This window comes from Olea europaea, chromosome 1, assembly GCF_002742605.1.
Source record: "Olea europaea var. sylvestris chromosome 1, O_europaea_v1, whole genome shotgun sequence".
NCBI classification, from domain to species: Eukaryota; Viridiplantae; Streptophyta; class Magnoliopsida; order Lamiales; family Oleaceae; genus Olea; species Olea europaea.
Window position 1 is genome coordinate 26131324 of NC_036237.1, and position 27279 is coordinate 26158602.

Here is a 27279-nt window from a genome sequence, read left to right on the forward strand (position 1 = left end):
CACAGAAGTATGGAAAAGCACATTTGGTAGCTTATATATTGGGCGTGGCTAAAAATATTGATTTTATTGAGGAGCCTACTACATATTCAAATGCAGTCCATAGCAGTAATTTTAGCATATGGTTGATTGCTATGCTGGAAGAGAATGAGTAATTGAATAAAAAGAGTATTTGGGACTTGGTGAAATTACCTAACTATAAAATGGTTGTTCACTTCGAGTGGGTGTCCAAAATGAAGGAATGGATATCAGGGACTGAAAATACTAGATATAAGGTCAAATTGGTAGCAAAAGGTTACAACCAAATTTTAGGTGTTGATTTCACAGATGTGTTCTCACTAGTTGTAAAGCATAATTTAATTCGGGCTTCACTTGGAATAGTAACGAAAAATGATTTAAAGTTTGAACAGATGGATGTCAAGATATCATTTTTGCATAGAGAACTTAACGAAAATATTTACACGCAACAACTAGAGAGTTTCATAGTTTCTGAAAAAGGAAGACTATGTCTGGTAGTTGAAGAAGCCATTGTATGGACTGAAACAGTCACCGAGGCAATGGTATAAAAGGTTCGATTCATTCATAACTACTCATAGTTTCATTAGAAGTAATTATGATAGTGGTGTATATTTTAGAAAGGAGGATTATGAATCGATCACATAGTTCTTATTAAATGTTGATGATATGTTATAGCAGCCAAGGATAAAGCAGAGGTCAGAGAGGTAAAATCTTAACTTTGTAAGGAGTTTGAGATGAAAGATTTGAATGCAACAAATAAAATTCTTGGTATGAAAATCTTAAGAGATAGAAAGGCTAGCAGATTGTTTTTGAGTCAAAATGGGTACATTGAGAATGTGCTTCAAAGGTTCAATATGCTGAATGCTAAGGCTGTCAATACTCTCTGAGCTGCCCACTTCAAATAATCATTTAGATTGTGTGCTCAATCAGATGAAAACATTGATTGTATGTCTTGGGTGTGCAGTTGGTTCGTTTATATACATTATGGTTGTAAAAGACCAGATTTGGCACAGGTAGGTAGTAAGCATACGTCAAATTCTGGCAATTAACATTGAAAAACACTGCAATAGATATTTAGATACTTGAGGGGCTCTATTAATGCTCGTTTACATTTTAGTAGAAATATAGATGGAGTCATTGGGTACATGGATTTAGATTATGCAGGGATTTTTGATAAGAATAGATAACTTATAGGGTATGTCTTTACCTTCGAAGGTTGTGCTATCTAGAAAGCTACTTTGCAAAATACAGTAGCTTTATCTACAACAAAGGTACAGTAAATGGTCATTACAGAGGCATGTAAGGAGACTATATAGTTGAGGGGATTGATTGGTGAAATCACTAAAGACTTGTAAAATTTTACAATATATTGTGATAGTCAAAGTGCTAATTTTCTTACTAAGGATCAGATGTTCCATGAAAAGACTAAACACATTGATGTAAGGTATCATTTTATGTGTAATGTGAGTACTTGTTGTGATATCGTAGTGAGTAGGGTTGATACTTAGGATAATCCTGTTGATATGATGACAAAACAACTTTCCATTGCTAAATTTGAGCATTATTTGAACTAAGTTGGTGTTTGTCATTGACTTAGCCCATTGGGGCTTGTTTGGAATAGGAATAGTAGTGTTTACTTTGGGGATGTATTTTGGAATTCCTTATATTGAAATTTGGTTCAAAATAGAGATTTGTTGTAATTTGACTCAAATTTTGGTGGATAGTTGAGTTTCAGTTGAATGGTCTTGAAGAGATCAAAATTATAGATTCTAAAGAAAAGTCGTTGTATTTTTTCTAGTCTGTCGCTAGCTGGTCGCTCGGGCAGCACCTGCATATTTTCTCCAGAGATTTTTCGTTCTCTTGGTGCTTGAACGACGGAATAGTTGCCCACCTATCGCTAGCATGTCGCTCAAATAACAAAGTTATCGAGCCCAGACCCATTTTGCGTTTTTTACACGTTTTTGGGCTCCTATTCATTTACAGCTTAATTTCTAGGATTTATATGTATAAGTCACGGCTTGTTTTATTCTCATAACATTTAACAACATTAAGAGTTTTAGATCTTAATTGAGAGTATTAATATCTTATTGTAAATACAATTACTATTGATTTTGCCTATGATTTTTTTCTATCTTGAGCTTTCTCATAAATCTTGATGTTCTTATATTGTTCTTGTTTATTCATTATTATCATTATCTTATGGTCAATTCGTAACAAAGTTATTAAATCTGGAATTAGATTAAAAGAGGCTGTTTGGAGCAACTTTTCCACACAAAAAAAGAAGCAATTTTTGACCCTTTTTTGGTCAGTTGGGACCCACCAATGAGAGCTGCTGTCAACAAAGACGGCTGCAAATGGGTGGCCAACGGTCAAAAAAATATTTTTTCTCCCTAAAAATTTCCTCCAATTTGGGGCCAAATTTGTTACGCCACTAGAGAAAATGTGGCTTAAAAGGATAAAAATATCGGGTGGGGGAGGGGCGGGGGGAGGGTAAAACTATTGTGTTAGGGTGCAATTAAAAATATTTGATGTGATTGACTATTAAGCCCCCGTTTGTTTTTCATTTTTTGGACATTAAAATGAAAAATATGATCGTTATCCATCACATCTAGCCATCATATTTCACTTTCTATTTCTTGTGTGGGGCCCATAACGACTATATTTTTCATTCTCATTTTTACATTAATGTATATCAAACGGAGCCTAAGTTTGTTCATCTTAAATCTTAATACATCTAATTATTATGCGGGTTCTAAGCTTTTTTAATTGAGAAATTAGTGAAGTGGCCCAATATTAATGGATTGATCGCTGTTGGACAGGAAATCACTTTGTTTTGGTCCTTAATAGATCCATTTGATTAATGGCAATGTTGAAATTTTACAAGATTTGGGCTACTAGTAAAAGATTGAACTAAATAGTAACCAAAAAGATCATTTCTGGGAATAATTACTCTCATTACAAGACTATGCAAAATATGTCACATCCTTTTGAGTCGTCCTTTCTTTAAACTAAGATAATGATATAATTACATATAATTCAACAAAACTTGTCGATAATATAATCAGTTATACTTTATTCGATACCAGCTTTCAAACTAAACAAGATACATAAAGTTGGAAGAAGAAGATGAAACAGATTAATTTATCTAACTACTTTCACTCCGATTCCTGATAGCCTGCACTACTGCTTGTTTAACCACCTGGGCATCGATGCTATCAGCATGTCCTTCATTCTGCAATGAAGATTCTTCTTATAGTTTCATTAGCATAAAATACTAGAATCTCAAGAAACTACATATTTGTCTTCAAATATTAGTTCATCAGAATAATTAAGATAGAAACAGCATAAAATTGTCACGACGGCGAATTCAGGTTGATTTCATTCCAAATCAAGCGTACACTTTCAAGTTATGAGTTTGATTCTTGATGGTGGCATGTGCAGTAATTCAAATGCATAAAAATATTTGTGATTGATGTAAAACTGTAGAAGTTATAATGCATTGAGCGTAAACTTCTGTCTCCATAAGATTAGTTCGATTATTTCTTGTGTGTTAATGGGATCAATTGACCAAATAAGCAACAGCAACAGCAGCAGTTATAAGCAGATTTGAACTGATAAAGAAGTAAATTATTACCTCACTAACGGCTTCGAGACGAAAATTATTAGAACAAGAAACCCTAGCATCGAGTACTTCAAGGCCCAGCTCCTCGAATGCTTCTAGTATGGAGACAAGCAAACCAGTGCAATTGTTTTCTGAATACACATTAATTAAGAAACCCGTTTCTAGGGTTTCCACTTTAACCTGCTGGAATTTATTAAATCAAAAATTATGACAACTTAATGACTAGTTAAACAGATAATATCATAGACAGTGTGAAGTTAAAGCTGGCTTGCCTCAGAAAACAGTTAGGCATATATAGAAAGGATTGGACGCTTTAATAGAAAAAGTATAGTTTATTCTTCTTCCTTAATAATGATATAGACATGTACACCGACGTACAAAACATGCCAAATGAGTTGTTCGAGTGGATAAGTATACCACTGGTAATGACGAGGTTTGTTCGTCTGAAGTTTGTATTGTTGCAATATCTTGATTTATTTTTTGTACTTTTTCCTTCAACTCCTCTATGTATCTTGTTGCATCCACAACTATTGATGTCGTAGTCACCTGTAAAATATAAATAGGGTTTTCGAGTGTCTATTTATATGATCATATCTGAAAACTCAAAATCAACAGATATAATAGAAAAAGAAGAGAAGTAGAACAAGAAGAGGATTTGAAGAAGGAAATTTAATAATATTCAGTACTAAATTGGTTTTCAAAATTCAATAAACAGTACACTCTTATGAGACAAATGGCTAACAAAATAAGAAATCTCCTATCTTGAACTTCGTAATTAAGGATAGAAAATAAATCAAACATAAGAAAGTCCCACAAAATAAATCCTAACGTTTTTTCATATAGTAAGTGCTTACAGAAGTGGAATTAGTAGCAGAACGAAGTTGTTCATATAGAGCTGCTCTCTTTTGCTTCCTGGAATTCATGCCTCTCTCTCTCTCTCTCTCTCTCTCTCTCTCTCTCTCTCTCTCTCACTCACACACACACACACACACACACATACAGAAACTCTCAGAGAAAACAATAGAGAAGTTCTTGGAGGCTTTTTTATAAAGGAAAATGAGCCATCAAACAATGTATGATTTCTTTGTTTGTTTCCTGCATGAGTACGTACTATACCACAAGCTTCACAGGAGATTATATACTATTGTCCTCTTTTAAGGCTATAAGCCATTGGCAAATTTTGGCCCTTGGTATCTAGCAAGCATGTTTTTGTATTCATAACATATGTCACCAACTTTTTGAGTTATGTTATATGTATAAGGTTGATTGACAAAGTAATATCTACACCAATTATTTCAAAAACAGGTTTTTAAATTATTGAAAATCAATGGTCTGAATTTCATCAATACTTATTTTATTTATCAAATTTGTAAATACAAACTTTTTTAATGAGATTAAAAAGCTGTCACATTTTAAATCATATGTCCTCATAATCAATCTCTCGAATGTGAAAATAATAAACAAGTTTCAATTCATCACAATAAGGTTGATCGACCCAAAAGCATAATGAGTTACGTTCCCAAGGAATGATAAGACAAAACCTGATTTGACATAATGTTGGAAATTTATGTATAGTTTTGGAAGTGTTCCTTAACTACATTTGTTTGAGTCACGTTCTTTTTATAGGAATGTATTTTTAAATAGTATATTAATAAGATATGTATAATTAAAAAATAAGAAAAAATTTTGAATTTGAATGTAACATTATTTTATTGAAAAATATGTTATTGAAATGATATTAAAACACTGTTTAAAAATATTTTTTTTTTTTTCAAAAGAATGGGAATCAAACAGGGGGTATCTGATTATCTTACATTAAGAATGACAAGGTAAATGCACGAGGCACCATCTTAAGAAAATAGATTTACAATTTGTTTGGTACAGATTTTAAGCCAATTAAAAATCAATTTTTTCTACTATTATTTTACTATTGCAATCGTCATTTTTGAATTCTTCATTCACAGGTAAGATTCACTTTGTCTCTAATGATCAAAAAATCAATTATCAAAATTTTTACCAAACAAGCGCTTAGTCCATGTTTGGTCCCTATTTTCTAAAACTCATTTTTCCGTAAATTCATTTTTAATTATACATTATATGAGACTTAAAACTTTTATCAACTTTTCAATCATGCGTTTCATTAATTTTTATCAAAATTTACTATTTTTTTTTCTATATCAAACGGGGACTTAATCAAATGTGTGAAATGTATACACTTTAAACAATTCTAAAGCTTCTAAGAAAATTACTGAAAGCTGGGTCATTTATTAGTCATTACACAAAGAAATGGATTAAATGCGATCTTGGACAAAAGTTAGATAGTATACTGACTAGGATTTTTATTTATTTTATTTACATCAACTAAATATGAGAGTGTTCATGTACTTTTTTCTTGAAATTATTTTAAATTCCATTAGTAACAAGAATTTATAACTTAGATAAGTTGCAAGGTCTAAATATTCGTGAGCAAAAAATTGAAATATTTAGATGAACTCAAATAAGGAACAAATTTAATGAATATAAATCTGAGAGAAGATGGAAATTATTCCCTAACTACATATAAAAGACAATAATGTAATTAGCACTGGCAACTGTAGGGGTGGGCGCGAATCGGTTCGATTTTAAAAAGAATCGAACCGAACCAAAATTTTTGGGTATCTAGTACAAGGAACCGTCAGGTCCAAATATAATTATAGAATCGTTCGGGTTCGGTTTGGTTCGGTTTTGTACTATAATTAATTTTTTTAATATTTATAACAACATTATATAAATATAACTAATGACATATTTAATGGTTTTGAAATGTCAGAGACTAGTAGACTACGTTGTTTAAATGATCACTACAGTCAAAATTTCGGTCGGTGGAGGTCACAGTTTCGATCAGAGGTCACGACGTCGACCGACGATTGTATAGGTTTTGGAATGTTAGCGAGGTTGCGAGAGTGAGTGCGATAGTCGAGATAGTTTTATGCACTTTAGTGTGGGTGTTTAGAGTCATTTAGTGGATTGGATCTTGTTAGGTTAAGAAATGAAACAATAAAATGGGTCATTGTGCCAAAAATTTAAAAATTAGAAATGAAACAAATTATTTGGCCAAAAATTTGGATTTTAAAAATTGTTAATTTGTTTAGAAAAAATTAAAATTAAAATAATTTGATTTATTCAATAATAAAAATTAGAAAGATTCGATTTTTGGTCTAGAACCGAGAACCGAACCGTACCCGTCGGTTCTCAATTTAAATACCCGTTTAGATATTTAATTTGACAAGAACCGTCGAGTTCGGTTCGATTTGGGAGATTTGTCTAGCCCTAGGCAACTGTATTGCAATTTTAATAAATTAATAATTATTATATGTTGGAATAGTACAAAATTTAGGAGATTCGTGCTCAACTAATACACCTACAAGACGAGAAAGTACCAATCCACAATTAATGGTTCGTTTTTAGGGCTTTTGAAAAGTCAAAAGTTATTCTTAAGGTTAAGAAGTTATTTTTGAACATATTTGAATAACTTTCTAGAACTGTTTTATCTTGTTAAAAGAGTTTTAAAGGAAGTTGGTCTATGATAACTTTTTCATGAAGTTCTTCTATAAGAAATATAGCAGGACATAAGATCAAGTGCAAGAGTATGGTTTAATAAATCAAGAAAATTCAATGGATATAAAACATTTCACGTCCAAACACGTCTCTAAATAAGAAACTTATGCATTTCTATGATACCAAAATAATTATTGATATATAGTCAATCACTAGTCGTTCAAACTCTTATCTCATTCGTTGATTCGGTCAGTACAATAATAACAACAAATTATATATTATTAAATTACTCTTTTATTGCAACTCTAATGGTCGTCTATCAAAATTGAATCCATGATGTGAATTATCTAATTTAAATGCATAAACTATTAGAGAATTAATAGTCAATTGATTTTCAACACGCTTCACTTGCTACCAAAAGTCCAATGAGTATAGTTTAAATAAGCCCCTGTTTGACTCTCATTACGTGAAAAAATTAATGGGTGGATTAGTGTTTTTTTGAAAAATGAGTGGTTGAAAAAAAATGAAAAGTTTTCGATTTATGTGTAATATTATTTTATGGAAGATTGTGTGGTTAAAAATAGGAGAGAGAAAAATGAAATGTAATGAAATTTAATGTAATGGGGCTCAAACAGGGGCTAACTCTGCTATAGAGACAGGCCTGTTTGAATGGAAAAACCCTAGTTTAAATGTTTGACATTTAAATTTCAATTAAAGTTTCTTGCATGGTGTGATTCTGTAACATAAATTATTGTATCTAAAAGTTTAAAATATGAAAAAGTGAAATATATATATATATATATATATAAAGATAAGGATAAATGATTGATATTTTTCCTCCTTTTTCCATCTCCTAATAGAAGACATGATGTGACATGACCTCTGAACCAATGTTTGGCACTTGTTTGACAACCATTTCTTTTAAAAAAAATTTGCATATTCATTTTTAATCAAACATTCACAGAATAAAATATTTTACAAGTAAACTTAAGGGTGTTTGAGAGCCATTTTTATGTAAAAATACATTTTAGAATAATAACTTGATGGGAAGTGTGTGATTGAAAAATAAGGAAAATTTTTTTATTTATGTGTAATATTATTTTAATAAAAAATATGTGGTTAAAAAGAAGAGAGAGAAAAATGCATTTTGAAAAAAATAAGTACCAAACGGGGGCTAAAATTTTTTCCTACTTTTTAACTATATATTCTTCTAAAAATCTGTACTGAAAACTCTTTTTTTTCCTCTGATAGTCAAACAGGGACTTAAGTTTCACGTGACATACATTCACTACTGTTATATTTACTCAAAACCGCGATGAAATCAATTTTTTTCCAACTACAGTATCTGATCATTTGTCTGTTTCTCGTCGTGCTGAAAATATTTGTGTATTTCTATTTTAATTGATAATAATTCATTTTGTCACCTTTCCACAAAGACAAAGCAGAACGAACCTACCTATTCACGTGTGTGCATTAATCATGACAACCATAGGCTTTTCTCATATTCTTTTATCAATAAATCTGCTTGTATAGAAGCAGATCTGTCAGAATTTCACCAGATTCTGGTTGGTCTGGCCCTTTTTTTTTCCCCCATGTCTACCATAAATCTACCAAGTGTACTCAGTTGAAATTCTGGCAGAATTTTTCTGTACGAACAGTAGGTCTGTTCTTTTAGGATCATGCTACATGATCACAAACTTTGACACATCGGTTGACACATTCACTCACATGAGGAGGTCGGCATTATTTTATTCACTCAGAATCCACACCTCGGTTGTGAGAGATGTGTCAAACAATGTGGTCATTTAGCTTAATTCCTTCTTTTTGCCCTATACTGGCTCTTTCGAGTAGTATAATTTAAAGTTCTTTCCCTCATACCATTTTACATGTAAGCTTTGTAATTTTTCTCCTCTTCTTTGCCACAAGTTTTGATGAACTAAACTGATTAAAGGATGATCCTTTTTTATTTATGTAAATTATTAATTTTATCATTAATTTCAATTTACTAACGGTACCATCGACGTATTAATTGGAAGGGGAAAGTCGTCATCGTTTCGTGTTTGTAAAGGTTGAACTCCAATTTTAAGGGTCCCCCACCGTCCCTGCCTTGAAGCATCGTGAAGGAGGTAAATCGCAGGTTATGCCTCCAAGAGTACAGGGTGGAAGGCTGCTTGTACACTTGCACTTACCCAAGAGCTAAATCCATATTTCAGGATTCGAACCCTTTGTACATTGGAGGTCAGGTCGATGAAGCTCTTCGTTCCATTTGGATTCTTCTATATCTTCATTTTCCTTGCCATACTAAACATGTAGATATTTCATATCATGGGTGGTCCAATAATATTGTCTTTAACAAAGGAAAACAACTCATTTCTTACACTTAACGTGCCCCTTAGATGGAGTAATAATACAGTGGATTAGATGTGGCGGGTCAGAAAAATCAAATTTTTATCCTTCCACACTAAAAACGAAATGATCAAATCAATATTGCAACTCATAGGTCATCACTCGTTTTTCATTTTGAGATGACTTGGTACTTTTCGATAATTATTTCAATATGGTGGCATTACGTACAAAGAACTATTTCTCTAGAAATTGTGTAAACATCTCACATCTAGCAACAATATTTACATGTAAACGACAATTTAAATATTTCGCACATATTGTGTAGGCTTGCGTTTACTGGTGTAACGAGAACAAGTTGGAATGGAGATAAATAGATCAAGCCGATCTGACATGATTCGACTCGTAGTTGCTAGTTAAATATTTAGTACATTATATTTTTTAATAGATTCAGTATTAAACCGGACGAAGTATTAAACCAAGATTTATGTAACTATCTTCAAATTATTGAGAACAAAATATAGCCCATGTTTAATCCCCATTTTTTCATCAAAATGTATTATTGAACAGTGATTTGATATCATGTCAATCACACATTTGTCAATAAAATCGTACAAACTCAAAATTTTTCCTTATTTTTTAACCACACATTTTTCACCATAACACTATTGCAAAATGCAATTTTATTTATTTTATTTTTTATTTTTTTTAAAGAATGTGGCTCATCTAACCCCATAACATATTACATTTTATTCTCTCTTCATATACTAGAATATTTTGGGGTCAAAGAGATATTGTCTATACCGGGGCTTTGAGTTTCACAAAGTTTAAATTATATAAAATATTTCACAGTGAAGAGAGAGATGATTTTCCCCTCAACATACTCTACAAAATAAAGACCCAATGGTGCTGACCAAACTTTCACTCATATGTAATTAGTGTTACTTATACACATTTTTACTTATAAGTGATTTGTTTACTATGTTTTTACTTATAAATTAATTTTTACTTATAAGTAAAATTCTTATCTCTTATTTACTTGTAAGTAAATTCATATATTTAATTAAACTAATGGGTTCTTAATTCATAAATGATAAATAAATAATATGATCTAAATGCACTTCGTATAGGCGCATTAACTTATATGTTTGGTTAAAGGAGGATAAGCACTCCGAATTAATTTAATCCAATTATCAATTGTACCAAATATCACAAATAGGACTAAAACCCTGTTTGATGGCCATTTTTTTTAGAAAAATAATATTTTGGGTAGTGATTTTTAGAAAAAAAAAAATTATGTTTACGTGCAGAACATTTTATTATGTGAATATGTGGTTGAAAATAAGTATATAAAAAAAATGTTTTCAAATAATGGTTGTTAAATAGGGCTAAATTAATTCTTATCCTCTCCAATATCCAAACATGCACCAAGGAAAGAGAGAACAAAGTGGAAGATAGCGACGCTATTTCGATGTAAGATTGGACACCAAGTCACGGGTTAATTAAAATTTTATTATATTCATAAATGCTTTTAAAATTAAGAAAATTTGGTGAAAAATAATATAAAAAATATATACAAACTCTTGACGTGTCCTTATCACAAGTTGGATAGCTAGCAAAACTCCACATATGACAGCAACTGAGCTCAACAAATTCAATTATACTCACCAAGAAATTTAAGGGATTTTTGGATGGTTTAGATAACTTTTTTTCTCCATTGATGTTACTTCTCCCCCAACAAAGTGGGAATGTCGAGAGTGATTTCTTTTTTACAACAACATTCTGGCCGCAAATTAATAGTATCAACATTTTTTTTTTTTTTTTGAGTTATATTTGAAATTTATAGACAAGAAATTATCTTTCAAGAGCTGACGATTTTAAGATAAAAGCTCTTAAGAGTGAAAGAAAAAAGATGAGGAATTTCGAAGAACAAGAAGCTTTTATGAACATGTATTCAAAAGTAGATAGTTCGAAGAGATTTTCATAGTCTTCCTTCTTCATGAGTCCTTCACGATATCTACTTTTGATGAAAAAACCTCAATTGAATCATCTCGGATATAAATATATTATGATCGTCCATTTAAATCACGATACTTCAAAACTTGAGTCATTCAAATCATGACACCTCAATGTCTTAGGTGGTAAGAGAGTACCAAAGTGGGTGTGCAGATCCACTCCAATATTGAGGTATCGTAATTTGAGTGGCTCGAGACATGATATCTCGTAATTTAAGTAGATCTTACCATTAATGCATGTGAGACCGAAACTTATACGAGTGCTTGTTCACTTAGGCTTATTCTCTCTAAAGCACTTTGGTTATTTTGATTTTGCCATGAGAACAAGTAAAATTGGGATGCCCATCGGGCAGAGGATGTTTATACTGAAATTATTTAAAATGTTTTCTTAGCCCTTGTTTGTTTTCCATTATTTGGCCATTAAAATGAAAAATATGACCATTCTCCATCACATCAAATCACCATATTTGAATTTCTATCTTTTGTGTGGGCCCATAACGACTATATTTTTCATTTTCATTATTCTATTAATGAGAAACAAATGGGGCCTTATATTATTTGAGAGTACTTCAAATTGATAAGCGATGAACATGTCCAAGGGACGATGTTTTCTAGTTGAGAGTTAAGCCTAGACTTGCTTGGTTAAGTTTTATAATTATTATATTTGGATTATTTATTATAAGCAAGAGTTTTGGTCCGTGTATGAAGAATTGTTTAATTATTAAAAAAAAAAAAAAAAAAAACGAGGTGACGTGGATTCCTAGAAAAAAATAGTTTCAATAATTTCTACAAGACAAATGACATACAGCCAGGAATGCATAATTATACAAAGACTAGAGTCGATGTTCATTACAAGCCGTTCCAAATAATTTATAGGCAATTTCCATTTGTTCCCCGACGTTTCAATGATGATGACCTTGACAAGACTCGACTTGATTCGAATTGTATCAACTTTTATTTAGTAGCGGTTCTGTTGAGAATTTAGAAATCATAATTCTATTCTATCCAAAACAATCAATTCACAAGAAGAAAAATAAATACTCAGGAACATACAAGTTTATAAAGGTTCGTCTCAATGTGAGATTATGCCTTTTTCGTCGTTGAAATAATTCCCTATGATGAAAAAAAAGTTTACATAAAAAAAAATAATAATAAAAAAATCGAGCACCAATTTTCTCTAAACTCTCTTTGCGTTTTGATGGATATCAAAAGCCTAATAATGACTCAAAATCCTTATACCAACTTTGTAGAAACACAAATTCTTAAATTCCATGTTTGTCCACAACTTAACAACTTTATGTTTGGTCCATTCAAGAAAGCCCTTTATGAATGATTTCAATGTGTATAATATTAGCTCATATTATTTGGAAATGATAATATTCGATAATTTCTATTATCATTTCCAAGTTAAGGATGGAAAGTCTTTTTTTTTTTTCTTTTTTTTTTTTTTTTTTTTGGCAATAATAGGGTCATTCAGTTGTTTAGTGGTAAAGATTTTCTAATGGGTAAATTATAACCAATGTCGCTTTTTTCGCTTTTTTCACTTTTATTCTTAACCTTTGTTCTCGTTTGTTTTCCATTATTTGTCTATTAAAATGAAAAAATATGACCGTTATCTATCACATCAAGCCATCATATTTGACTTTCTATCTTTTGTGTGGAGTCCGTAACAGCTATATTTTTCATTTTCAATTTTACATTAATGTGTACCAGACGGAGCTTTCTTGACATCTCTATTTTTGATCTTTTGTAAACTAACATCCAACATCCTTGATTAAAGTCTCGCCCAATATTGTTGTTAATGTGGCTTGAAATATCAAATTTGCCCGTGAGTTCGTATTACCAAAAAAAAAAAATAATAAAATAAAATAAAAATTCAACCTCGGCAAAAATGGACATCACCTATGGCCGTACTCCATCAGCTCCGGCTCAACCCTCCACCGCACCGGCGCAACTGGGAATATAATTCAGTTGGAGGTGTAATTGAATTAAAAAATATTTCTTTTAAAAAAATAAATAAAACAAAGAATTAAAAGAACATTAGCTCATATATTTGGCTGGTTCTTCATAATTTAATAATTGTACAGCAATTTCCTTTTCCCCTCTCATATTGCAGTGGGACCCATACTGGATGGAGAACACGCAGGCCGGCGGCATGAGTTGTTCCTGTAGCGTCTTCAACATTTTACAAATTGATCTTGATCAATTTTTCTGATATCATGTCGAGGTTCTTTCACAATAAGGCCAAATCCCCATGGAATTTCACAGATTTTAGAATGTGAGAGATAATAAAAATTAGGAGCCATTAATAATGAATCAATGCTAGAAGAACAAAATAAATAGAAATCAGACTTTAAGTAAATTTTGATTAAAAAAGAAATTATAAAATGTTTGATTGAATAGTTGTTAATCCTATAAAATGTGTGGTTAAAATTAATTCTTGAATTTGGCTTGAGATTTTAATTGAATTTTAATCCAAACCAAGCATGGGCTAAAGGTTGCATTTTTTTTTTCTGCACAAAATCCAATAATCAACAAATAATTGTGTTCCACTTCGAATTAACCATGAAAAATTATCTAAAAGAATGTCCCTCATCTTTTCCTTTGGTGTCTTAACCATGAAAAATTCAGAATTAACTCTAAAAAATGCCCGTAAACCTAACTTATTACCAAAATAAAAATGGGGATGAATCAAATATCAATGGAACCAATATTTTAACAAACTGTCATAGGCTAGTCAAAGTTCTTTTGATCATGGGTAACTCATTTTTATCCAAATATTTGAACAAGTTTAATGGATTTTTCAAATTTCAATTTAATTTACGTTTCATCGATGATGGTTTTTGTTGATGAATGGTAAGATTGGCAGGAGCCCACGATTCTTAGGGGCCTCGTCCAAACGATGATTTCAAACAACGAGTCGACATCCAGTGATCAAAGCAATGAGAGTGATGAAGGTTATGTGTTGAAGTTGGCGTGTTTAATAATAGGGAAATGTTCCGGAGCTCCATTTCCACCTAAAAAAGTCAGAATTAGAATAAGAATGATACATAAACGATTATCAAAAATAATGTGGAAGGAAAAAATCAAATGAAAAAATTGATTGGGGTAGAGCATCATATGACATTATGTAACATCTTATGTAAATCTTGATATAATATCCTTAAAATAATGCTATCTAACAACATCAATGCTACAACACTCGTCTAGGTGACACAATGTTATAGACTCAATGAAAAGTAAAAATAAATTATTCATTTAATTTTACCTCTCATTGAATGCTACATTATTACCACCTAAAGTAGTGTTGTTAACACCAGTTGTGTTAAATAACATTACTCTTTAAATTAATGTTTAATTTTATCATTTGTGGATCGAGATTGATGGTGATGGCAGCCTTCTAGGCACGTGATGCCTAGTTAGATTAAGTGGCTCCTTATTTTGCCCACCATACATGATGGAATAATATTATTCAACTCTACTAGTATTTAGCACCAGTATATGTGACAATGAGGTCATCGTCACGTTGTAAAAATATATAACAACTTTATTGAACATTGTTTTTAGCATTGACCCCACTTCCACACAAATTGGTACTAAGCACCAGTGAGACTGAATAACATTACTCTATACAGTGAATCTCCTTCAACTTGCAACAAGGATGAAGGCACTTCTAACAAGTAATAACACAACCTGAACAAACTTTTGCTTCTATAGATTTTCGTAGCTCAATGCACATGAATTTCTATAGAGCATCGCAAGGGACATAAGCAAGATCTGGTCATGATCATGCCAAGTAAATATCACAAATAACCTTTGCTTCCACAACTCAGTAACGTCTCAATGTTATATTGCACATGTATTTACATCTCAATGAACCAAGCAAAGCAAATAACCAGCTCTCTTGGTCATATAATCAGATGACACTTCAAATTCAAAACTCCAGGTGATGAATGACTTCTCGTTCCACATGCCCATAAATACACAAGGGTTAAAGTCCAAATTGTAAGTAATATTTTCCATCATCTTACTTTACAAACCACACACTATTGTATAGATATAATTATTATCATGTCACTACATCTCAAAAATACATATATAATACTTGACTTTAGAGGATGGACCATCGCCACTTATGTGTCACGAAGAGGAAGAACAAGAAAAACACTCCCCACCAAGCGATCTCGTCCACCACACTCAATTTTAACATAACAATAACTGAGAGTTTTTCAACATTAAACACCTGAGATATAATATAAACTCTTTTATCACTCGGCTAGGTAGGAGACAAATAGACCTTAGAATTGAAATTTTATTTCGAGTTGGCGTTCAAGATAACTTGCAGTGTTCATCCAGGAAGCTTTCTTGTCTGAATGCCATTCAATTATAAATGTAGCTCCAATTACAATCCAAGAAATATAAAAGAGGACACTAATTAAGCTTAAGTATGAGAAAATGATAAATGTTAGTTTGGTCACAAACACCAGAAAAGATGTCATGCACAAAAGGTCGAGGAGGTGTCGCACACTCATCGGAGGCTTTCTGAAGTGTCAGTCTTCTTAATGAGGGCATGCTAGGTTTGGGGATTGGGGAATTTAGAAATAAGGATTAGATTTTGGAGAAAATTCAAACAGTAGGGTCTTGGGGAAGCTGGCTCAGGTAACAAATTGAGAATTGATAACTTGGTGGTGTTATATTGATTACATGTAACTCAAAATGTATTTACACAAGATTGTAACCCTATCTAAGTTCAGTTCTATCTATGGTAAATAATAATCTGTAATGAACTACAATCATACAAAATATACACTGACTTGTGGCAATGAAGCTGTCAGTGAATATCGCAAATCATACAAAATATATCATGTGTAAAATTATCAAGTCAGACAAGCACGTATTGCAGTCAACTAATCAAAACTGAAATAAAATACTAGTACAATTTCCAAAGGACTAGCAATTAATAAATAACACAAATTCATGTTGTCTAAGATGGTAATCCCTAGCAACTATATGCACATAATCCAGGTAATTATATTGATCAACCACGTGATCTAAAGAAAATACCGAATATGAAATGTTCCCATGAGAAAAGCTTGTATTTTCCGCAAAACTACGTCTCTGGTTTCTTCCTTTCTTTGCTCGAATTTTCAGAATTGCGTGCCAGGCTAAAAAAACCTGTAATAATGCAGATGAAACCATCAGTACAATCCTCTGCCACTTTGTATTTATTTCTAGGAAACGATATCGTATAAAATTATTCACACGTGTTGATGGCCCAACAAACTAAAGCAGGGTCAGTTCATGAAAAGATAACATACTCTGATGGAAATGGAAGTATTAGTTTGTTTGAAGCGTTAACCATCTACACTACCCACAAAGAAAGATGCTTTCATTTGCTGGCAACTTGTAGCAACTCCTCCCATGTCGCAAGTTTTTCCCTGGGTTTGTTTTTCAAGTTCCCACCCCTTTTCTCTTCCGTATCAATTCTTTCCCAGTCATGAAATTGGAGAACTCTGATATTCCTTCTATCTAACAACTGAAGTAGTCCTCCTCTCCCGGGCTTTGCTGAGTTAGAAGTTAGTACTCCTCTCTCAATGTCCTCGGAAAGGCTCGCAACCTTCCACGGATTTAGGTGATCAGCAAAATAGTTAGCAAAAATATATCACAATCGCTGTTCATCATTAAATGATAAAATCGTTCACTCAAATCTCTGATGATAACCATGAATAAGAGCACATGCAATTCTGTTCATGGAACAAGAAATACACTCACAGTTTCTTCAGCACAATAAAGGTTGGTGCCAATGATCCCAGTCGGTCCTCTCTTCAACCACCCGCAAACATATAATCCTGTCTCATATTGTGGAAAATCAGTGGATGAATCGGCCAAAACACGACCCCCAACATTTGGAACAATTCCTGGAAAACAAGTCAAGATAAAAAGCACTGAGGTTGGGAAATTTGAAGGTGGGAAGGAATAACATTTCTTTGCAGTTGACAAATAAGAATTTGAGAATTATAGTTCCATGCAAAAAAATGATGGCCAGATATGGAGTACAGGATAAAAAAAAAAATCCAAGAAATAAGGTCAGTTTATCTAATTTCAAGTCCGCTAAGTTAAATACTTTTTCATTAGAAAAACCATCACAACACTAGTGTGGTTTTTTAGGCTCCACCACCGCAGGACATAGGGTGTAGGGTATCCCCTACGGTATATAAAATAGAAATGTGTAGAAAGGAAAGGGGCTTAAACCTAACCTTCAGGTCAGAAAAGGTAATCTTATAGCAGTAAATGAAAAGATACTACCTCCTGTATAAACGTAATAAAATCAGCAAAAAAACCTAGAGACCTCTAACCATGGGCAATCCATATGTGTCGATCTGTACTAGGTCATAAACTTGTCGTGGCAAAATGAAGAGGACCATACTTATATGGCCTGGCTGTTTGAATTGGGATTCCACACAATTACCACCTAAGTTGCACTACCATGGACACGGCAAAATATGGTTTTTCTTACAAGTACGACACACACAGGTCCTTATTTCATACTTTTTGATATGGGACAAGGCACATGCCATATCGGACATTTGCCTGAGGAATCCCACCAAGTATCCCTCAAGCACTAGAAATATGAGGAGGATATAAGAAATAGGACATGGGAAGTGGCTTGTCGGACTCATGCCATGGAGTATTTGATTGTCGATCTAGTAGGAGTGTTCGTGCATCATATATTATCACATAAATTGGGTAAGATTGAAATGTAAACCTCAATGACAGTGTGGCAATTTTTCAATGTACCTTTGTCATGATCAAATGGTAAACCGTCAATAGCTACTGATTTAAAACCAATGCTCTTCAGCACCAACCTGCAAGCAACAAGAGAACACATTACCGACAAATAAATAATACAATCAATGGATGTGGATAGTAAAGAAGCCCCATTCCCATCAATGAACCTTCCTCTTCTCATTTTCTCTGGAAATTGAATAATGGTTGAAATTAAAACTGCACAAAACTCTTGAATCAAATTGAACAGAACCTCTTCTTAAGTTAAATACCCAAATGGGTATTAGAATCGAGAAACCACGGGTATAGGTTTGGTTCAATTCGGTTATCAATTCTAGACAAAGAACCGAAGTATTTTAAAAAATATATATATTAAATAAGCCAAAAAATTTTAATTTTTTTTCTAGCTAAATTTGCCAATTGACAAATTAAGTCCAACTCACAAGGATCAAGCCCACCTTGAGCCCAAAATGTCCCAAGCCCAACTTTGTAATTCAAAGAATCAAAATTGACCTAATTTCTCATTCATTCTGCCTAACTTTTTCTGCCCCATTCAGAACCTAATCAAAATCAAAGCTGCGCTTCTCTTCAACCAAGTTTACAGCATTGTCAGTGAATGGAGCACCCACGAAGTTCTCCAACATAGACACCTGATGCCGCCATGATCAACATGTGAATCTTTGATACAAAATTATCACCAAACCAAACTCGAATTCAGGTATGCAACAGTCAGCTCACACGAATTTCATGTCAACACAAACACACAATATAGGCACAGTTTAAGTAAACGAAAGGGAACAGAACACAGTATTTACGACACTTTAAAATAGTAGGATGTGGTCCGTGCCTTTTAAGCATTAATTATGGTAAATAATTAGCAATTTTCCATCATCAAGCCAGTGCTTTGAATGAAGGAGAAAAGTAGAAAGTTAATTTAAATGTTGAGATAATTTGATTCTTTGGTGATGCAGATTCAGGTAACAATTAGGAGAATACATTGGTGAATGGATCTTATTAGACAACTTGTTATATGTACGTTTTTAAATGAAACTACATTATTTTGTAGGAGTTAAGATTGAATATACATTAGCTAGATTAATGTATTGTTGTAAAAATTAAAAAAATTTAATTATAGTATGAAATCAAATTGAACAGAACCAAATGGAATGAAACCGGTTCTGTTTCATAATTAAATTTGAATCCGAAAGTTCCACTTACTAAATACCCGAAATTCTGATTTGGTTCGGTTCTACCATGTCCAGCACTAGTTGAAAGTTTAATGGCCAACCCATGCCCCACTCAGTCCCCCTGCTATTGATTACAATAGTGAGATTTTCACAATTTCACTTCAAGAAAATACTTGTGCATCCTATCACACGGTATAAACTGAATTTTGGCATCATCGTGTAACGCCATAAAAGGTATAGTAAAAACTAAAAACAGAGATGCAATACAACTTCAAGGGAGGTTTACAATTAGAGGTTGAGATCCAGTGCATTTACCCGCACGATATTTCTTCAAATACTCCATTACCTACTGCAATTTGTTTTCCCAGATCATCTCCTACAGAAAAGAGCACAGGTACCAGGGTTAATTTGTAACGCCAAATATGAGAGATGCTCAATCAAAAATGTACTATGTTTATATGAGCAACTCTAAACTGGAACACGATTTGATCACACGCCAAAATAAAATAAATAGATAAGAGCCTGTTTTATTACAATTTCAAAACCTGAATTTTGTTTTCTAACGCACCAGGCCCAAATGTTGGAATCGGGGAAGGGCATTTGTTCCATTAACATAAACATTTAAATGAAGGCATAAAACTTTTGGTATCGAATACAAATCTTCAAGCAACAAAAGATATAATATTTTCTGTTTACAATTAGTCCTTACACAAAGTACTTGTGTTCATATTCTACTTTAGCATACACAACAAACATGAATTTCGAACATGCATTGCACAAACCTGAGACAATGATGTATAAGTAAAATTTGTAAAAAGCTGCAGTGTGAACTTCAAGAACTTCTCACATTTAAAAGTTTTTCTCTATACATAAGAAATAGGGAAACTCTCTCCACGTGATAAAAATAAGATTTTAAGTTACTTTATGCACAAGATCTTCACCTCAGCCTCAAAAAATTTCTACTATTGCAATATGTTACACAGGCAGAATCATAAAGCTTGAATGTTGAAAAGATTCCACCTCTTGTAATGTACAAAGGGCCAATAGCTAAGGAGGAAAAAAACTAATTATGAAAATTGGAAATCGGGAGAACGACGAAATCAAGGAACATAAAATATGCACACGAGAAAAAAGAAGCATAATCTATTTTCCAGAACATAACCACTTTCATTTGATTCTAATCATCTAATAAAAGTTTCAAAGAAAATATGCATTCAAGTCATGTTATCTAAAAACATCCCAAACAAACCCTAAATGCATAAAAGCTTCCTTAGGCCATTCCAAATATTTTCTCATCACCCTAATCACTGAATTGATTAAACAGGAAAATATTGCATAGAAATTAAGAAAGTGACAAATATCTATTATTTGCATACTTCAACAGTGAATTTTTTATGCTGGATTACAGTTCGAATCATAAGCTCACATGCTATGACATCTAAGAAACAATTAATAGAGAAAAAAGAAAAAGAAGCATGTAGTATTCTTACAGACCTTTTCAACAGCAATTATTAAGGAAAATTACCTTGGAGAGTTGTCTCCTCGAGAAGTACACCAGCAACATGACCACTTCTATCTTTTGACTCTAGAAACCTATCTGGTTTACGAAAGAAGACAAGGTGTAGTTCACGTTGATCTGGAAGAGGAGGAGAATGTCCTGATGAGGCTGCCTTCAAAATCAAGTCATAAACCCTCCTTCGGATCCTGTTGTTCTTCATTACTACCTTGCCAAGTTATGAAATAAACAAACTCCATGGATATGGTGAAAATGCATAAATCGAATATAAAACTAGAGTGAAAAGGATATAGCTTGAATTAACCATGAAACAAAAGGCACAAAAGTTAGTGTAAAAAATTTACCTCATCTGCTGGGGTTGTAACTAAATCAGCTTGCTTAACTTGAATTGAGATGTCTTTAATGCCTGCAACAAGATTCCAGTTTACTAGTTAAAACTATACTTTTTAGCAACATCACATATTTTATCTAATGATATAGGTTATAATGCCTACTAAAAACTACATCATATTTCCAAATTGCAATTCTATGAAAAAACACATTCATACAAATTTACAGAGTTCTTAAAACCCCTCCTTTCAGTTGAGTGATGTGATTCCAAATCTTAGACAAATGCAAACAGATGGCATTACAAAGTTTCTCCACCCCAACTCAAACATGACCATCGACCAATTACAGAAGAAAAACACACTCCAGATGACTTCAAATTGAGGCACAGGAAACTGTAACATGTTCAGGTCATTGTAATCTAATGTTTACAGTCATATATTGAACTAAGACATGAATACCATAATAATATTAGTACATAAACTACTTTTTGCATTCGGATGAGGGCATAGTCCACTTGTACTGAACAGGATACAGATAAAGAGAACAATCTTGAAACCCAAAATTTTGGGCATTAGTGAAATGATAAAAAATTTATAGAATATATTATTTCCAATACTATGGATAGAAAAAGGTAAAATAATATTACCAAGAACTTCACGTAATTCTTTTGCAGTACAGGCTGCTTGTACTGGTCCACGTCTTCCAATTAAATAAACTTTTCTGCAATTATATTGTGAACTCAAGTACTTCTCTGATAAGTCTGCTAAACGTGTTTGAATGATACCGTATGGCAGAAGTCAAACCTTATAGAGCTCTCTTCTAAAGCAGCCAATGCGTGGCTTGCAATATCAGTTTTTGCCAATTCCATTGTTGGCCGCAAAAGAATTCGAGCCACATCAAGAGCCACATTACCCTAACAGCAAGTACAGCTTATGGTCAAGAAGACAGCAAAATCTTTGGCAATGAAGTTCCTGAGAACAAAAAATTCCTTTTGTTGTATGCGCCTCTGGTCCCATACCCATTCATGGTATAAGAAGTTACTTTGGAATTTTTATTCCATATACATGCTTAATGGTTCTTTACATTGAGATGATCCTTTCTTGAAGTATATTTAGTTAGCATCATAAAAATAGGAACATAATTTCTGTAAATCTATCAATCTTACAAGAATTCAGGATGGTTTAAAATCCAATTTGCTTTTAAAATGCCACATATTAATATATATCAAACAAAGGCTATAGCTACTTCACATTTATTTAATCAGTTTCATTTTGGCCCTCCTCAAGTATGCAGCTTGACCTTTAGACTATCACATTTGGATAAATGTGATTGTTAATCATTGACAAACCAATATATTGACAATAAACCCTTCAAATAGTCTAAACATAGCAATATTCTGAAGTTTGAATAAAAAGATTAATCTCATATCCATCAATTTGCAGCATATATTTTGCAATGTAAAGTACCTGACCAAGAATAACAGCAGTATCAGTGCTTGTCAAATCTGGAGCTAAATTTCTACAGTCTGGATGCCCATTATACCACCAAACAAATTCTCTGGCAGCATGTATTCCACCCAACTCCTTACATAATTTACAAAAGTGAAATGAGAACTGATTCATAAATTATTGAACTTAAATTACGAGCACTCCACCATTAGGAAGAGCAACATCGCAATCATTAATCATTAAGGGGAACTCATCAAAAAGACATGCTAAGTTTATTTTTAAGTACCTCTCCTGGAATGCCAAGAGTTCTATCACTTTCAGCACCATATGCAAGTACTACCTAAAGAGAAATTTCATCTCGCATTATCTTATAAAGAAAGAAAATAGCTATCTTGACCAAATGCCTTGTCTAAATCCAGTATCTTACCGCATTATACATCTCGTGTAGCTCAGGCAAAGATACGGAGGAACCAACAGACACATTCCCAAGGAATGAGCAACGGTCATTTTGTGCAACTCGAGAGAACTGATTAATCACTATCTGTTGAGAAATTTCTTATAAACTAAGTCCAATTAAGAATCTTTATTCTTGGAGAAAATAAAAATGCATGTAAACAAGTATTATAAAAGCTGACTGAGATAACTAACCAAAAAAATATAGTTCTACATAAAAACCACCCTTTTCAGCATAATTGTGCATAGTCAATCAAATGAAATAGGGGAACTCCAACATAGATTGGATTACAGCATAAAATGAACACAGATTTTCTCTTTGTTTCTTTCTTGAATTTGCAACTCACGTGGTTCTAGTATTTATCTAGTATCAACACAGCTTTCCGCAATTATGAAGGGCATTTTAGCATTTCATGATTTCCAAATTTCATCCCATTACTGCATGTTTGGGAACTGTCGATAAAGGGTAGTACTTATAGATCTCCACAAAATGTGTTAATGAAAAGTGGTTTGACCGATGATGTTTATAAATAAACACCCTCAAAAACAAGACTTTGAGGTTTTAAAGAAAGAGATAATTTGAATTTAACTCAAACAACTCTCATTTGGATATCTCAATTTATGTCTGCTTACATACTAAACTACATAATAACTAAAAATTGAAGACAAGTTTGACATCCCAACTCCAAAGAAACACTTGACATTGCACACGTAGACACGAATATAATGGAAGAAGAAGACCTTTGTTTCTGGATGATCAGGTGCAACGCCTGACCGCACTAATCCAAACGGAGTTGGTAATCTGTCAACTATATCAACTTCTACTTCTTTATGTGCCTTCAAAATCTAGAAAATCCCAAAAAAGAATGAGATGAAAAATGGACACCACTTATTTGACAGCAATAGTACATAATTTTACACATAAAAACGAACACAATTCCAACTGATGGACAAAAGAATACAGAAAAAACATACCTTTTCTGCAGTGTAGAAGCCAGCAGGTCCACTACCAACAACACAAATACGTAAAGGAGTCGCAGCAAGTGTAGTAAATCTTCGCGAAATCCATCTTAATTTTCCAAAAAGTGCCATTTTGACGGATCAAAATCTTTAGGATTTGATTATAAATGCTCGTTATAGAACAACTGAAATCATTTGAAGAACACACGGAATCAAAAGAAAATAGATGCTAGATGGACACCTTGAGCTAGAAATCTACATTACTGACCAATACATGTGGGCGTAAGGCATTTTGTCATTTTTCTAAATTAGGCCTAACTCATAAAAAAAAAAGGATTTTGATGTATTTGAAGATAAAAGGAAACTTACAGTCGGATTCAAGCGTACAACAGACAGTAAACCAGTTTCACTTCAACACTTAATCAATTCTTCAGCAGTGCTCCTTTCCCGCTTCTTCAGGATGGGGAAAAATCACCAGTGGGCGCGGCGCGCCAGGGACAACGGTGAGAGAGACGGCGAGCTAGCTAACATACGGTATGTTTTGTATTTTCAATTTTGTGGTTCGGATCGGGTTGGTTTTAAGTATAAATAACCGATCCAACCGAATAAAGAAAACCAATCCAATCCAAATCGGTTTAGAACGAGTCGGGTTTTCGATATTCGAGTTTTTTGCTCCAACTTTACATTTTGAATGGAAGTTGAGCCCACACACTACGATAACGGTGAACGCGGTTCGATTTGGACAGTTTATGTTATATTTTCAACTTAAATCATTTTATGCGGTTTAAAATTTTTTCAAATCAAACCAAACCAAATCAAACCATAATTTATGGTTTGATTCGATTTTAATTCGCGGTTTACCTATCAACATTATAGTAATATATTTAATATAAGTTAACATATATGTTTAAATGAGAGCTAATAATATTAAATGTTAAATTACATTCATATTTATCATGAAATTCATGAATAAACTTTTTTCAAAGTTTGTTGCTAAAAGATGCTAATAGAACGAATACATATTTTTTCATTTTTATTTGCCTTTTCTTGTTTGACATTCATTTTGTCATATAACGATTGGTAAAGGTAAAGTTACATTCTGCTATTATAGTTTGATTAAAACTAGTTTCATCCTGCTAGTGAAATGTTAAATAAGGATTGAATCAAATATATTTAGATGTACAAAGATAGATAGAGTTTCAACTTATTGAGAATTAACGAATTTCATTCTCTAACTACTTTATGAATGTAGAAAGTAATAGTACCAGTTAGGAAATTTTAACATTTTCACACTTTTACAAATCAAGGACCCAAGATCCCAACGATATTCCAAGGAAATAGACGACCAAAGGCAACAGACATCATAGATTTGGGCTCAGATCCACCTTGTACCCGTCTATACAAAGGATTAAACTCACAAAACGCAGCCCCAAACCCAGACCCAAACGCAGTCGCTTCAATAGAATGAGAGACTCTCCAAGAAACCAACAGAAAACTCTTCACAACTAGAAACCGAAGAATCACCAAGATTCTACACACACAGAACCACCGGAAAACCAAGGGTGTACTGGTTAAAGGGAGAGTTTCACTAAGAAGAAAATGAAGAGGTAGAGACACAAAGTCTCAAAAAGAAGAGACCCAGAAGATTCCACAAAAGACACACGAAGAGGCGCAAAGAATAGTGACTCAAAATTAGGGCCAAAAGTCTCGGACCTTATATTTATATTAATGGGTCATCACCGTAGATGTTAGGTTTAGGAAATCAAACGGACCAGAGTGACACACGTGGGTCAGATGGTTTGGGCCGTGTCAATAGAGTCCATCACAGTGTGTTATTAGGCAAGGGTCTGTAGTATCTGAAAAATTGGTCAGTTATCATCATAGCCCAAATGGACCGAACCACCAAGAAAATGGCATCACGGCCCAATAAATCTCCCCCTTGATGTCAATGATCAAAAGACACACAAAGAAAAGAAATTATAATAATAGACTTCTTAAGCAATTGGTATATCTCCCACATATCATTAGCACTAAGTCAAATACACCTACACCAACACAAATTTACCTAGTATCAATTCTTGAAAGTTGCAAACATGACTTAAACTTATTTAAGGGAAGCACCTTAGTACCCATATTAGCGGGGTTAAATTGAGTACGGATTTTCTCAAGCAAAATAGATTCTTTTTGTACAACATCTCTTATAAAAATGCATTCTTACATCTATGTGTTTAGTTCTTTCATGAAAAACTGAATTTTTACATAAATGTATAGCACTTTGACTATCAGAATATACAACAACGGGATCAACAGATTCATTTACCCCATTTAGAAGACCTTTCAGTATAAGACCTCTTTAATGGCCTCGGTAGCAGCCACATATTCAGTCTCTGTAGTTGATAAAGCTACAATTGATTGCAACTGAGACTTCCAACTAATGCAAGTGTCACACAAAGTAAACATATAGGCTGTAGTTGACTTCTTGTTATCTCTATCACCGACCTAATTAGAATCTACATATCATTTTAAGCTAACTCCCACTTTACTAGGTCTAAAACATAAGCCTAGGTCTGCCGAGCCTTTTAAGTACCTTAATAACCATTTCATTGTATTCCAATGTTCGGGGCCAAGGTTGGACATAAATCTACGTAAGATACCTATAACATGTGCAACGTTGGGTCATGTGCAAACCATGGTGTACATTACAGATCCGACTGTATTAGAATATGGCACTTTTTCCATATATTTAATGTCTAATCATCATGTGGGCACTGATCTTTATTCAACTTAAAATGACATGCAAGGGCTAATGTCACAGATTTAGAATCATGCATATTAAACTTGGATAATACCTTTTTCACATAATCGGTTTGTGATAAAATTAATAACTGTTGTGACCTATTCCTCTTAATAATCATCCCTAAAATCCTTTTAGCATACCCTAGGCCCTTCATTTCAAATTCAGCACTTAGAACCTTTTTAATCTCGTTTATATCACTCATTTTCTGGCCAAAACATAGTTGCTATTATCCTTTTTAAAATAAAAGCAATGGTCAAAAGAACTTTTCAC

General features: G+C 33.0%; 2 protein-coding genes across 10 annotated transcripts; both read right to left on the reverse strand.

Annotated features, from left to right (window-relative positions):
* Positions 1-3062: 3062 nt before the first annotated feature.
* On the reverse strand, positions 3063-4617 carry LOC111395742. Of its 2 annotated transcripts, none has more exons than XM_023021994.1 (4): positions 4492-4617; positions 4055-4183; positions 3650-3817; positions 3063-3247 (listed from the first exon to the last, which is right to left on the reverse strand). In XM_023021994.1, exons 1-4 carry the CDS (start codon positions 4558-4560, stop codon positions 3161-3163), a joined length of 453 nt encoding a protein of 150 aa, XP_022877762.1. In that variant the 5' UTR covers positions 4561-4617; the 3' UTR covers positions 3063-3160. The 2 variants fall into 2 exon arrangements, with proteins under 2 accessions (XP_022877762.1, XP_022877683.1); XM_023021915.1 differs by having other exon boundaries at positions 3650-3820.
* An 11691-nt stretch (positions 4618-16308) lies between these two features.
* Positions 16309-24758, reverse strand: LOC111398852 (NADPH:adrenodoxin oxidoreductase, mitochondrial-like). Of its 8 annotated transcripts, none has more exons than XR_002703425.1 (15): positions 24582-24758; positions 24228-24397; positions 23994-24098; positions 23227-23340; positions 23086-23139; positions 22818-22934; positions 22155-22264; positions 21998-22071; positions 21366-21427; positions 21031-21229; positions 19821-19881; positions 18331-18398; positions 17305-17450; positions 16851-17149; positions 16487-16707 (listed from the first exon to the last, which is right to left on the reverse strand). XR_002703425.1 is itself a non-coding variant. In XM_023025997.1 (15 exons), exons 2-14 carry the CDS (start codon positions 24342-24344, stop codon positions 16922-16924), a joined length of 1455 nt encoding a protein of 484 aa, XP_022881765.1. In that variant the 5' UTR covers positions 24345-24397; positions 24582-24758; the 3' UTR covers positions 16596-16707; positions 16908-16921. The 8 variants fall into 8 exon arrangements, 4 of the variants coding, with proteins under 4 accessions (XP_022881780.1, XP_022881758.1, XP_022881765.1 ...); XM_023025997.1 differs by having other exon boundaries at positions 16596-16707; positions 16908-17149; XM_023026003.1 differs by having other exon boundaries at positions 16619-16707; positions 16904-17149.
* Between the last annotated feature and the right edge of the window lie 2521 nt (positions 24759-27279).